Source organism: Diuraphis noxia, unplaced genomic scaffold (genome assembly GCF_037042655.1).
Source record: "Diuraphis noxia isolate RWA-SAM2 unplaced genomic scaffold, SU_Dnox_SAM2 contig0004, whole genome shotgun sequence".
NCBI lineage: Eukaryota > Metazoa > Arthropoda > Insecta > Hemiptera > Aphididae > Diuraphis > Diuraphis noxia.
This window is the reverse complement of record NW_028301714.1, coordinates 34861406-34878035: the sequence shown is the minus strand read 5'-3', so window position 1 is coordinate 34878035 and position 16630 is coordinate 34861406. Positions and strand designations below refer to the sequence as shown.

General features: G+C 31.4%; 1 protein-coding gene across 1 annotated transcript in view; it reads right to left on the bottom strand.

Moving 5' to 3' along the window:
- Positions 1-16630, bottom strand: part of hh (hedgehog signaling protein) — a 42511-nt gene that overhangs the window by 7648 nt on the left and 18233 nt on the right. The window contains exon 3 of the mRNA XM_015518780.2: positions 6887-7136. Within this exon, the coding sequence (XP_015374266.2) occupies positions 6887-7136 (250 nt within the window). The remainder of the gene's footprint in view (positions 1-6886; positions 7137-16630) is intronic.

Sequence of the window (16630 nt, the reverse complement as noted above, 5' to 3'; positions counted from 1 at the left end):
AGTTGTGGCCGAAACAGATGAACACGCACACACATACACACACACACACACACACACACACACACACACACACACACACACACACACACACACACACACACACACACACACAGGAGGGATACTTTATACAGAATATTTTATGTAAAGCGTATAGCCATAGTCTTAATGGCATTCGCGTATATGTGGTTGGGGTCACTCTGGATAAGTTTTAATTTTTTAAATATTTTACTGATTAATATTTTAATAACGTTATTTTCAAACGATTTATTTTAAATATTTCAAGAACCATCTATATAAAATGTTGTGAAAATATCAATATTTTCTAATTGCCGTGTGTGTGATGGTGGGAATTAAAGTATTAAACTTACTATTAACCGATATTAAAAAATGAACAAACGAATATAAGATTTGTTTAATAACTTATATTTACTCGTATATTTTGTTTCTCATTAAATAATAAATAATTTAATTTAGGTATTAGCTATAGTACTTGATAAATTACAATATTAAGCAAATAATAATGTATTCATTTCAATATAGGTACCTCCTAACCTGCCTATATAAATGTGTAATAGGTACCTATATTGATTTTACTTTAATTGTTTGATACTTAAGCAATAAATAATCGCAAATTATCAAGTTAAAACTACTTAATATATTGAAATTTGAAATGATTATATCATAGGACAAAAAATATTTTACCTCTCACACATCTTAAAATTATCAAAGTACGCCAGGCCTAAATAGTATTATAATGTATTATAATATCTAAAATGTTCCACAGTAATAGATATAGGTTCGAAGATACTAGAATACCTTAGAACGTATTATTGTGTATTTTGAAATGCAATATGCAAAGCCCGTGATGACGCGACTCGAGTGTACATCGTGTTCCTTGAACGGAGAAAACGTCCGTTTACGATCATCGTCGTTGAGTTTGCGCCAGCCAATCGGCAATAGGCATTCACACGCTGCACACACTGCGCGGGCGGTAGACGTGTGAAAAAAACGTGCTCAATGTATATCGATTTCGCGCAGACTCGTCAGGTGACTCTTAATTTATATAATATATTATAGTATACAACGTGTGTGACATTATTATATTATGTACACTATACGATACACGAATGACTGAATGAGTAATGACATGTTACAAGAGTATAGACTGTATAGGTACTTATTAAGCACTAGGTACTTCGCAGATTAATCCACAACGTGATTCTTCAGTTATAAATTATAATTATTATAATTATTTTTTTTTCAATCGCGTAATCAATTACCCATTTAATTTAAAACATAAATATTATCTTAGAATAAAATACATTAATATTTTGTATGTCGATGTATACTGTAATATTCAGATAGCGTAATAAATAACAATAATTTTTTATCACCCATCTCCCTATAACTATACTAACAGTAATCGTTATAACTTTATAAGATTCCAGAAAGGTCATATTTTTTTTTGAGAATACCTGTGCGCAGCATACATTTTTTTTAAAGAATATATAAATTGTTATAATGATAATAATCAATTAATCAGTTAAAGTATATACAATTGATTAGCATAACATAAAAAAAGGAAAAGCATTATAATATTAGCACCCCAAATGATGATCATTATTGATTGTAAATAAAATATTGCCTCAATAACCAAAGAAAGTCTGGCGCCGCCACTGATTACACAGATTATAACATGGTATTGGTATACCTATTAATTTTTGATTTTTCAATAGCGTATTCGACATATTTTAAATTTAATTTTATACGCTGCATTGCAATCACAATATCATAAATAAACTGTATTAATTTGCACGTGTTTACTTGAACATAATATTGTATCTATATGCTTGCCTTCGATAGTTTGATGTTATGTTTTTTAAGGAAAATTTATAAAAACTCGAAAATCGTTTAATATAAATATATTCATTTTTTAAATTAGTTTTTAGAACTTTTATTTAATGCTTATAAATAAAAAATACAAAAAACATTTTTTATAAATACATGTTGTTTATATAAAAAGCAATGAGATCGATAAACGAGTGTATATAATATAATATTTAGGTACTATGATTTATCTATACATCATATTATATACATTATACATTATACATGATATAGATTTATTTTTAGTTGTATTTAAATTCATACATATTTATGAAATGTTTTGAGGGCATTGAAAAATTCTGTGATCTAGTTATAAATGATTTGGTACTGGTTTCGACTATACCTACCAATTTTAACTGATTTTATGGTAAATACATTATTACATAATACATTACATTATATTTAACGATTTCGGTTATAACGAATACTTCGTTTGTGAATAATCATGTATATATAGTATATTTAGGTATTATTTACTACACCTATTATATTATGAGTAATATACATAATATTATAATAAAATTGCAGTAGAAACTATAATAAAAATAAATCTTTACGTAAGAAGGCTATGATGACAATTATTAGATCATAATTTATATTAAATTGTCTTCTTGATAAGTATAAAAAATATATTAATAATAATAATAATAAATCATAATAAATTTTAATGCGGATATATTATAATTTATATACATTATTCCTAAGCATCAATAGTTATTATATTTATGAGTTATGACTGATACCTCTATAAATTAAAGTTATTATTGACACAATTTAATTAAAATTAGACATGTCATTTATCTTTTATAATTTTTTGCACACATTAAAATATTTTAATCATGACTGAATATTAGTTTGATTAAAATTTACTTTTATTATTAACTGTTGCTTTTACTGCTGTAGTGTCTTCCATTAATTCTCTGTTGATAGATATAAAAAATATAACATGACAATAAAGCACCGTATTATACGTTATAATTATTATTATAAGTACAACTTTATATGTACATATATACATGTTTAAGATTTACCTATGCTCCATATTAATTATTATCTAACTAAAATCGACTAATATATTATCATACAACTTAATTTTTTTATTAATACTTATGTTATTATTAAAAAAAACAATGATTTTAAAAATAAATTACATTATCTACAATCTACATATGTATATAAGAAATTACAAGATAAATTTTTTTACAATTCATGAAATCTTTGTTGATATAAAACTATTTTTATTATTTTGTTATTTTTAAATTATTTTTGCTAATTACACAAAAACAATTTTAAAACATTTTGACTAATTAAAAGCTTTTGATAAGAATTTTAGGATTAAGATTTTTACTCTTTAAATTAATTTAAATTGGTAAAATATTTTTTCTTGGTTTAAAACTCCTAGTTGGATACAAGGTCCAAGGTCCCTCATTCTATTGTTTAACATGACATCAATTTAAAATAATTCGAAGGTTCCTCCTTTATTCGACAATCATTTTTCACGTTTGTCTTTATGAATTAAGGGTGACTTCTTTTAGTTTTATTATACTATTATGTCAGTGTTGTCACGTAAAACGATAATAAATATTAAATTATACGAATTATTGCATCTTTAAGCGTAAGTACCAATTTATATACACGTATATAATCATAATATGCGTGTGGCGTGTATTTGTACATCATGTTTTATTTACCGAAACCGAACTCTAAATTAGAAATTCAGTTGTATACTTGTACGATAAACAATATATAATATATTATGTATTACACTTTATATAGGATTATTTATTTATAGTAATGACTTTTTGTGATGCTAAACAATTATAATATTTTTTAAAATCATCAAAATACACGAGTAACCAAAAAATAAAAATAATATTTTTTCATAAACTGGTCAAATGGTCAACCAATGTTTATTTGAATTTTTAATGTACGTTTTTCAAATACAAATTAAGGAATTTTTTTTTAAACATGTGACTTAAAATGTGTGGGATTTCGTGAAAGAAATGTCATATGCAAATTTTAATTATCTATATACCTAATCCGAACACTTACGGTTTAACCGCGGCTATGAGTGGCTATACCTACCGCATTGTTTTTTTTTATGAATAATTCTTCTGTGAGGTTAAATGTAATGAACATCCAATCTAATTATAGCAGATCCGTTAGGCCAATGATGTAAAACGCAATAGGCAACAATAAACTAGCTTCTTGTTTAATTGGGTTCGCGAAACCAGGCCGTTTATTATAATTATCGGCACTTTGTTATTCAATTACTAATTGTTTTAATTTAAAAATAATCAAATCATGAGCGTGAACCGCTTTATACGAATTGCGATAATGTTTACTACCGACACATTGCAGTACTTACATAGTTACACGTAAATAATATTATAATGGTATAGGTATACGTATATTATATACATGTAGTATGCATACAAGTATCGTAACACGTTTAGTACCTACTCGTTTTATTTAAGAAGGTATACTAATTGTTTTTATAACTATTATAAACCATTTTTTAAATCGTGTTGTAAATAAATATATGCAAATAAGTTTTTGTACACACGTTATCAGACATCATCGTTATTAAACACGGCCTTGTAATTAAGAAATGCGATATCGTTTTAAAACAACGGTGCCAATAACAAATCAAATGTTATGATTTACTATATTTCGACGTATTAAACTAAATTCATTGTACAAACGTTGAAAAATAACGCGATCACATGCATTTTTCGAAATATACACAATTATATGCAATATTATAAACTATACATAAAATGCAAACGTTGCCAATTTTCTTTACCCACGTCAGCGGTTTTAGGAAAGAGAGTATATAGAAGCCCAGAGTCTTTAACAATGAAAATCTCCACCAAAAATCCTAGCAAAATATACGGCTACACATTTTTAGTTTTAAATTTCCTAAAAGTCCAAGCATAATTATGTACCTCGCATAGTTATGGTATTTGATACTACATACTACCTATTTATGTCTTCTTTTCACTCTTGGTACCTACATGATATTATTATGTTAATGTATAATACTATAATAGTATAGTATGACTGATTTGAAAAGGTACACTTGATTTTTTTTTCTGGTGATTTCGTACACATTGAGAATATTATACTCGAGTATAATAGAAATAATATAATATAGCGAACCGGACGTCCTCTTTTTCGTCGTCTCGCAGCCGCCGGAGACAAGTGTGCGTGTGCAGCAATGTGCATGATGGATAGCCGAGGTGTACGCGCGGTAAGCGATAATTAATGAGACCCGTCCGCGCCGCTGTGGCGTGAAAACGATACACGGCCCTTTTGTCGGACCAATGGAAAATAATATAACGCGTGATGAGAGACGAACACGGACACAGACCGGACGGGGAGACTTGTTGACCGATCGACCACTAAGACGAGTGTGTATATGTTATGCGTACATGGGTATTATTATTATTATTATTATTATTATTATTATTATTATGTCTACACAAGTATATAGGTACCTACCAGAGACGATGTACGGTCGGAAACAATAATTTCCGAATATTTTAACACGAACGCTCGTGTACATATACCTACATATATGTATAATGTATATATATGTATATTAATATATTATATACATAAATATACTAGTCGGCCGTCGCACACAAAACGTTTTATTTACTGTTTGCTCGGCGCAAACATTTTTCTATCTCTTTTCGAACCTCCTAAACAAGACGATTTTACCGGAAAGTCCCTTTGCCAGACGGACGCGGCGGTCGGTTATTTTTTGTTTGTACGGATTTTATATAGGTATAATATAATACGTATGGCACCGCCGTCATCATCACGGCAGTTGTGTCGTTCACACGGTCACCCGGCGCGCGCGCACTCGTATACGCATACCGATATTATATATATAATATGTACTTATGTATGTATACTACAATACATCATATATATTATTATACGTGTTCCGCGTTTACGACACGACGTTTGGTTTTCTCACACGCTCGTTTAGAAATTCGGCTAAACAAACTACCCGGGCTAAATGACTGCATATTATATAGCCGTCGAAGATATATATAAGGTACCTCTCTACATTTGTGTATATTTATATCAACTTTTCGAGTGAACGGAAAAAAATTATTTCAAATATGTACATAATGTTTTTCTCATCACATGTATATAATACAGTGTTTTATTATAATGTTGGAGTGTTTTTTCCTCTGTACGAATGACTGTATTCTTCTGAATGTTCAAAAGATCAACACATAGTCTATGACGTCGAAAATGATGTGTAAAATAAAAATCAATGTATGTTATATTTAAAAAAAAAAAATTCAAAACGTTTTTAATAGGTATTTGAACATTTACGTTGTGTTATATATCGTCATCTATAATTAAAGAAAATCACTACCACTAACACAGTAAACAGTATCACTAAATTAGTTAACTTTTGAAATTTGTATTTATATATACATAACGGCTTATTAATATTATGGCGCACTTATATAGAATATATATTATATGTGTAGATAATAAATAATATATGAAGTCAGAAATCAGAAGTGATGAAACCTGTGATACCTATTATACATATGTTTATAATTATTATTCCGCCATATAATTACTGAATTTATAGTTTTAATATTTAATATAGCCTAAAGGTAACTAGTAGAAACGATAACTTATGTGCTACTGTAAGTTGCAATTTGCTATATATTATTATAATATAATAGGTTTTCATAGTCAGCTGATATATATGCTATAATAATTATCTATACTATTAATTGAACCGTTGAAATTCACGTGATTTTATTTGTACGTTAAACCACATTTTATAAGTAATAACGTATGTTCGAGTGGATTAAAATTTCGAAAATTATGATTGTAACAAATTAACAAACATAGATTTAAATACAGTTAATTAACAAACAATTACAAAACGAAAGTAATAGGTACTTAGATACATATAAACAATATTATTTCTATATGTATAGTATAATTCTAGACTCACCTGATTTACAAGAGCAGTGAATGTACCGACGATTGTAGTTGACCCAATCAAAACCTGCTTCGACGGCCAGTCGGGCTAACATGCCATACTTGGACTTATCCCTGTCTGACGTGGTGATGTCTACCGCCCGTCCTTCGTTGTGCAGGCTGCTGCCGGCTCGATCCACCCAACCGTCGATCACCCGCAGTCGAACATTCGGCCATAAGTTCATCACACTGATGGCCAAGGTGTTGAGCTTTTCTTTACACCTCTAAAAACGAAACACAATATATAAGAATGCCATATACCATGGATAGTGCGTTACATAATATCTATATATTATAATTATAGGGTTTCCAGATTTTGAAATCACTAAACCGAGGAATCATATTGAATAATCTTTTTTTTATTCTCTTCCATGTTATAATATATGGAAATAAATATAGGTATCAGATTTTTTTTATTTAAAAATGTCTTCACCAATACAATTTGTTTACATCAATATAATAATTTCTAATCAATCCTAAAAAGTTGGGCGAAATACTTAAAAAATGGATTTTCAATGTTCAAATATTATAAGGTCATGTCAAATTCGCAACTGCTACACAATAATATGAATCACGAGATGATGAGTATGATACAAAATGATCAAAGCGTGTCTCTTTGACAACATTTTAAAAACAGAAATTAACGCCAAGAATATGAGAAAAACAATAATGACTGAATTATAATGCATTATACTATGATGATGTTACAAACCGAAAATGCAGCTCCGTGTATTGTTATATCCCACAAGAATGCAAGGTAGAGAGGCAAGTTGTTTTGACTAAGTACCGTGTACATTATGCACATAATATTATACATTATAATATAATATATTATACACAATTTTCACACCGAAGCGTAACAATCGCCAACGACTAGTTTTTTTTTCCCGATCTTAAACGACGACGGCGGCGACTCGTCGCTACTTTCCGGCAACCAGTTAAACGGAATATTATGCGCGCCAGTTAGTTATTGGACAACTATCGCATTCTGGTTATGCCTGTTATTAAAGCACGCGCGCCAGCCAACCAATATAACTTATGCACACGTCCGGATCTTCTAGGAATCGTTATTTAAGATAACTAACGACAAATTAGCCCAGCAGCAGCAGCAGCTATAGCCCCGCGCCGCATGAAAAATTGCACTCGTTATTTGCTCGTAACCGTTTACCGAGAACTCACCGCGTGCATATTATATTGGATTGTTTATAAATAATACGTTCATAATATTATTACACAAGCTTATGTTTTTTTCTTCTCCTTTACCGAAATGTACCACATAGACAAGATTTATGGTACACTAACAACAGATCTAAATTCGTAAAACGTACAAGTCATGAATAAATATATTTTTTTAACGTTTGAACAATGATTTTGTTTACGTTAAATTTGCTTATTATTATTATTTTTTTTTAAATCGATTTCTGTCGTCTGATAACGAACAACTATAACATTACGATAGGTGTATATTATATGTTTATATATATAAATTACATCAATGTTATAAAAATATTGCTAATTTCAATTACAAAGATCTGAAAGCCTGCTACTATAGTCTATAACTATATACTGCAAAATATAACAGTAACAACTTTTGATATAATTACGAAAATACTTTATTGGTATGTTTTCGAGATGCACAAATATTACAATCATTCACGATATTATAAATTTATAATACAATATTTTATATTTTTATACGATCAAACAGTGGCGTCGAAGTCTTTAAAAATATAATATGACATCATACATCAAAGGGCCTCCATCATCCCCCCCCCCACTATTTTTATAATTTAACCATCAGATGCAATGCAAAGCGTCTACAAATAAGTAATTTAATGTTTAATCGTATATTTTTAAGTTTAAACGTATATTCTGGATGCAGTACACGACAGTATCTTATGGTAGGCACCCTATCTAAAAAATCTACTATGACATATGTCATATTATATATTTTGGGTGATCGGTGCTACTGCCATCAAAGTAAAGACCATAAAAAATAATTCGTTAAATAAATGCTTGGTTTTAGTAAGTCAAATACACCTAAATATTTAATCTACATGGTCAGTGCAGTATACGTGGGGGTGAATATTGAATGTTAAAAGAAGCCATCAACTATAGTACATAAGTGGCGCACTTTAACTTCATTATTAGTTATTAGTTATTATATTATAAAATATATAACACCTATATGTTTACAGTCGGATAGCTGGGCTGCGTACGAGTTGATTCCCGGGTCATCAAGAAGTATTGACGAGTTGATTCCCAGGTCATTATATATTTTTTTCAATGTTTAGTAAAATATTTAGTTTATTAGCATAACCCAAGAGACATCATGTGGATGTTGGCTGACAAATTTCTTAAAAGTTATTTTTAGTTTTTTCATATTTTGAAAATCATTCAATTTTTATTTATTAATTATTTTTTGTATTATATAATATTTATTATTTATTAAAAAAATTATTAAAAACATTTAGTAATAAGGTAAAAAATACAAGAAAATAAGTAATTTAGTAAAAAAATATCAAAAATTTTAAGTCATTTGGTAAAAATTTCTATCACATTGTTTTTATAAATTGGTATCTGCAGGTAACGAGACTTTACAATAATAGGGAATCAACTCATACCTACCTCTTAATGACCCGGGAATCAACTCGTACATACCTACCTATATTAATGACCCGGGAATCAACTAATACATAAAGTAAGTCTCGAGAATCAACTCACCTATCGCGGGATAGCTATATATATATCTAGCTATATGTAAAGATCTCTATGAGATAGCATTATATAAGTAGGTACTACGAGTCTATGACCTACCTAATTAATATCAAAGTTCATACGTATAGGATTAGATTAGTATGTATTATATTTAATTTGTTGAATGAAACTGTAAACATAGCTCAAATAACACTCTAACACACTTGGATACTTTGTATAAATGTTCCGATGGTGACTATACCGTCTACACCACCGGTTGAGAAATATGTGAAATGACTGTTTCATCCAATATAAGTAGGTATAATATTAGGTAAAATACCGATGACGTGGCCGAGCGCTGACGTTGACGACAAGACGCCGCTTCGCGGAACATCGTGACAGCTTAACAGCCAAAAACCAGAAAACGATATCGCGCGTCGACGATAGATACACGCGCGACGCGTTGTCTGACTTTTGCTCGATGGCGTTTTCCGTCAGCCCCCGCAACGGTTCCTGCAGACACCCTCGCACCAGTTGCGCCTATAACGACGTAGCATCTGATACGACGGCCGCCGACGTCGCTGCTATCGGCAGGCGGCGGAACAACACACGGCACAGACGCGGAAACAAAAGATGAGACACCGGCGCTGCACGGGGGTGCCGAGGTGGCACCGTTGGGCGGGGCCCGGTGATCACCGCGGGCGAAACGTGTATGTGGTGTTGGTACTACGGCGCGGCGGCGAGGTCAAAAGCGGCAGAGAAAAAACCAAGAATGTCGTGTCCGCCTCGGCGCAGCGTTAGGCGCGCGCGCAACGAACGGGGCTGTGTATATATGTAATAATATGATATGTATTATATACAGGTGATTATACTGCACGCGGTGATATATATTACATTAGGTAGGTAGGTATATACAATTATATTATGTATAGTATAATGCGAGAGCGGTCCGTATTATTATTACATATATTATATTATTAATATTATATTATAGAAAACGAGAATGAAAATAACACTTAGGCGGCGGAAACGTCGAGGAAGGGGAAAACCGAATTCGCCGTCGCCGCCGCCGTCGTAGTCGACTTGGTGAATGCGTTATACGGTGTGCGTTGGTATTTCCCTCTGCCCGGCCTCCCCCCCTACCCCGCCCACGCTTGATATACCCAATTGCCGACCCGACAAGCGGCCATTTTGTTCGGTGCGGCTTGCATTCCGAAAAGCATTGTCTTAAATAATAATAGTAATAATAATAATAATGAACGCACGCACCGCGGGGTGAGCAGCGGCGACGGCGGCGGCAGTGGCGGACGTGTATACATATTCAAGATTATGATCTGCCCGTTGAGCGAGTACACACATCATACATAAATACAATAATAATATATTTGATAATATATGTATGTATGATGCGTATATATATATATATATATCACATATATCCGTCGGATGACAACGACGACGACGACCATCAGGACCCTGAAACAGCGGCTGCCGAGCGAGCCGTCCGGGCGGGGGGGCCGGTGTTGGTGTCCTTTGTGGGCACGGCGGCAGGCGCCTGCCGCGGTTTATTTTGACAAGCAATTTGATATAATGGGCATTCTGAACGCGCCGCGCGCTCTCGGCCGCTCATATACGCACGGCATCGTCGCACACAAAACGTGCAGCGCATCTATAGACGTTATGTATAAACACGATGTGTATAAGGCGGTGGCCACACAATGAATCGTAACCGCAGCCGACTCGCGCAGCATCACCGCCGCCGCCACCCATGTACCGGTGCAGTGTGCAATGTACTTGTGTGTAACTCTGCCGTGTAGGTATATGGTATACGTGTCGGGCTTGTTAGTCTTTTGACTTTACACCTTGTCCCTGGATGCCGGGCAGGTGGTGGCGGTGCCAGCAAACGCACTTTCTACTAGGGTGGTTCTTTTATTGTTATTATTATTATTATCATTATTGTTGTTGTTGTTGTTGTTGTAGAAACGTAGTATTTTTGTCAAATTATTATTTTGACGTAAAATAAACCAATGATTTAGCACATCCCTTTGTCCCTGTAAGACCGCGTGTAACGTGTTATAAGTATACATTAGGTATATATGATGTTCTGTTGGAAGGAAACCGCTAATTTCACCGGTCAAATTGAAAATATCTTTTAAAATGATTATTTTGCTACTTTAGTATAAGTCTCTTTCTCGTCCGAAGCATACAGTGTATTATTCTAAGACAATTATTACTAATATAATAATATTTACTTTATTCTGCTCTATACTGCTTTTATTACTATCAACAATTAAGCTTAAATATTTAAAATCTTGTGCCCACACATATTTAAATTTAATTTATAAACCTCGTACATGATAAATTAAAAATGTTAATAAATACATTGTAAATGATATATTTATAAATTATGTATAAACACGAGGTGAGGCGCAATATTTTCTTTCGTCATGACTTGCAGTAAAAAATGTAGAGTGAAATACTTAATGTATGTGTAATTCGCGTAAAGCTATTAAATTAAATTTTAAATTTATTATTATGAATATAAAATACGTCTGGAGATTTTATTTTTTTTATACCTATAATAAAAGAATACACATTATAAAATACTACAAGTAGGTAGTAAGTGAATTCATTATTTAAACATCATAAAAATTTGTCAAACATGTTGTTGTAATATATCATATGGGAAGTATGTACAATGTACATGCTATATACTATGTGTATTATATACTATTATAAAAAAATAAGGTCGTTTTCTCCTGCCTTCTTAAATTCATCGAACAAAATTCACTATCGATTTCACCAAGAACTCGTTTTTCAAAAAAAAAACTTTTTGTATCTCTTCTTTTTTCTGTACCTCAGCATATTTCTTTGACAAAACATATTAATATAGGTACCTAATATAATACCCCGCGAGTATTCCCAACCAACCTTTTAATTCATACGTACTTATAAACGATCTAGCATTTATATTTTATGTATAAAAAACGAACCGAGATGGGATCTTTCTACTAGTGTTGAGCAAAAAATAAAAAATAAAAACGGTCAAAAAAAAAAAAAGAACCGCGTGGCGCGAAACGGGAGACTCAATTGTGCGTGTGTATAATAAATATTATAGTGTGGCGCGCGGTCGTAAACTATACACATAATAGCGGTATCTATAGTGTTGTATGCGCGTGGTGCCGTCAAAATCAATTTACAAAAAAAAACTACACACAACATGTACACTATACAGGGTGAACAGGAAAAAAAAAACAGAAATACAATAATAATAAAAAAAAAATACATACTGTGTTCCTATCGTTTACACGATCCCGTGGGGGGTTATAATCGAATAATATTATTACTATTATAGGAGATTATACAGGCACCTCTCCCGCCTCCCGGGCGTCCGTCCGTCCGTCCGCGCCGCCGCCGCCGTTATCTTCCCCGCTCGCGCGCGCGTGTAATGTGCGCCGCGCAAGAGTGTCGAACGGGACCCGGTTGGCCTCCGACCGCCGTCTCGGATTTCATCGATACACCCGATTGCAGCAGACACAACCGTAAGACAACGACGACGACGACGACGACGACAACGCGCCTCCACCCCCGCCAGCCAATAAACCCCCCTCCGGCCGTGGTCGATTACAACAGCCTCCGCATACCAGACCCGTGCAGGTATAGGTGCGCGCTGCATTAATTAGATACGTTATCGATGACCGCTATCTATCCGGTGCACGGCGTTACTCGTCATATTATATACAGACCGATTGTATAATACTATTTTCATATATTATATTATTTTAGCCGTGTTTGAAGTGCTCATATTTAGGCGTATATCACTTATTATGATATAATGATGAGCACATTGAATAATAATAATAACAATACGTGTATACGCGCTCAGGTCAGGCATATAATATAATATCTGTTGTACCACTGGCTGTTATACGGTCAGATTCGGTACCGTGGAGACGCGCGGATACGACACCGCATCTATATAATATAATGTGCATTATACACGCACCCCGTGTGTGCAGCGTAACCTTATTCTGTATTACCAGTCTGCTATATAGTGTGTTATATGTGTGTGTGTGTGTGTGTGTGTACTGTGTATGTTGTATAAATATAATATTGTTATAGTCAGTCGGCTACTTTATGCCTTTTCGGTAACAACGCGGTGGGTCATTTCGCGGCGAATTCCGCGCCGCGTCTCCGGTATTATGTATATATAGGTAGGTAAATAATATATTATATAGATATAGGTACAACGACAATCCGTCAGCCTGCGAAGCGACACCTGATATAGGTAGTATAATACAAGATATTGTGTTATACATGATGTATTTATATAACACAAGTCCACATATTATTGTATAAAGTACCATAAGCTATTAATTTTTACAATTTTATAGAACAGTATAGTAATACAACAGAATTGTGGTTAATGTGTATTTACCGTTTCAATCAAATACGGTGTTTAGTTTGAAAAACAAGGCATTTAATCCCCCAAGGACTAAAATTAAAAGGGATAAACTATAATATTATGTCCTCCATAATATACGTATGTAATATATAATATGTTGTGCGTACTACACTATTGTGTAGTCGACACAAAATATTCGTGTACAGGTGGATAGGTGATGTTCACAAAGACGTGTCATAATGACCCATAAAAAATAAAACTCCTCGAGTACGAGTTCTCCGAAGTGATAAAAATAAATATATATCGTTTAATTTCCACGATTTATCGATTAACGTTTAATTTCACATTTAATGATTCATATTATAGCCATAAATTCTATACTTAAAACTGTATAATATTATTTATTATATTGCTCTTAGGTACCCACCAAACACATAATTTTTTTTGTAGTTGAATTTAATAATTTATGTTACGGAAAGTGATTTTTTCATGTTTTTAATAACAAATAACAAGATTATTTAAAAGTTCACTTAAAAATCATTCATAATATAAAAAATAGAAATTATTAAAAAAAACTATTACCTTGAAATGAGTTATTGAAAAGTTATTAGATAACAATTGATTTGTTGAGGACAATTTATATATTTATTTATTTATAATAAATGAAATTAAAAGTGGTCGACAGACCTATGTTTATATTATAATATAAAAAAATCGCTTCTGTTCAGTTGAAGTAATAGTTTATTAATTTTAAGAGTTCCTCAGATACCCAAGAAATGCTTTTATAACTTATAAGACGTTATTTAGTTTTAAGCTAAGGCTAACTACTAGTAAAATTATAACTGATGCGTATAAATAATGTATTGCCTATATTTAAAATATTAATAATAATAATATAAATAATATAATATATAATATAATAATATATTATATATAATTATAATAATAGGTATATTTATGATTTATCCATATATTTTGTATATTATATTGTATGGTATTTTTTTCGAATAGATTTTACTTGTAAACTACTAAACTATAGTAATCTTAAATAGGTGAACGAGTTAAACATATTATAATATCTAGGTACAGGAAAATTTTAAAATTTTCATGGGAAATACTGATAGTTTATGAATATTGATTTGTGTAATAATATTTTTACGTACCTACGTCAACACATTTTATCAAAACAATTAAATAATATTTTTAATACTGATGCAACCAGACAGGTTGTCAGTTTAATAGAAATGACTAAGTGAGGATTCAGAGGATTCGCAAATAGATTATTTAATTTTAGGCAAAATATTAGCAAATGCATACAATTGATTAGGTAACGCTCATATAAATCTCCATTATAAATGTCGCCAACGATTGAAGTGGCGCATATTAACTACACTTCAAGTATTGATAGTGGTTTCAATTTAATCAGGTTTTATATTATGTCACCTCAAAAAATCATGACGATGGAACCAATTAAAATTATTTTATGCTAAATATTTGGAAACGTACTTTTTCCAGTAAAATAATAAGTCTTGTATTTTATAGCACTTAAAATAATTTTTAAGATGAAATATTTACTTTAAACACATCAGTGACCAATCATGCTAAAAGAAATACAAATATTGTTTAATATTTTTATTAGAGATAGTGTCTTTTTTAAATAGATAATTTCGATGATAATCGTTCAACTGAATTCTGCATTTATAGATAGATCGTTCGCCAATGTCCATAGTTGAGAACAATGAACTCAAACCAGTTGCTGAACGGCTTCTCCTTAGTTGCCCGCATTTTTAATCAAACGAAGTCCGTGTGCCTCGGACTAGGTGAAGTTTGATTTTTTAAACGTGATAAAAAACGTAACAACGACCAAAATTAAATAAACCGGTATTCGAAAAACAGAAATTAGTTAAGATATGGAACCAATAATTGGCTGTACAATAATATTAAGTATTGGCTGAATAGGTTCTTGTATAAGAAGATTAAATTCAACATGATTTGTTAAAATTAAAATTTATAATTTAATATTAATTTGTAATATTGATATAGAGTATAGACGATATATACTTGTTCATTATTACGTATTTACGTTGACCAAAGGCAACCAGTTATTTGCGAAATATAAAAATCATCACAAAAATATATGATCGGTGACAATAATAGTATACACATTAGGTATATTTATAATTTATAAATGTAATTTAGTATAATTTACTATCAATATATAGTAACTTATACAGTAACGTATAATTTTTGTCACACAACACACAAAATATTTTTTTTTAACGTACAAAATAATAGTTTCAAACTTTAAATGACAAAGGAAAATATAATTAATTTTTTTTTTTTTAATAATATGTAAGGAGTATAAAATAATTTTACATAAATATATACTTGGTAAAATGTGCATAATATCTAAGGTTCATACAATAACGTGTATAACATCAATAACATTATAATATGATAGAAACAAATAGCTGATAATATATTATTTTAATATTTCATCGTATGCGGTTTATCGTTGTAGAGCATTAAATCGTGTTTACAGGTGTATATTTTATAGTGTTTAACGATCATATTTATATGCGTGTTATATATGTATACTAGCTATTGCGTACAAGA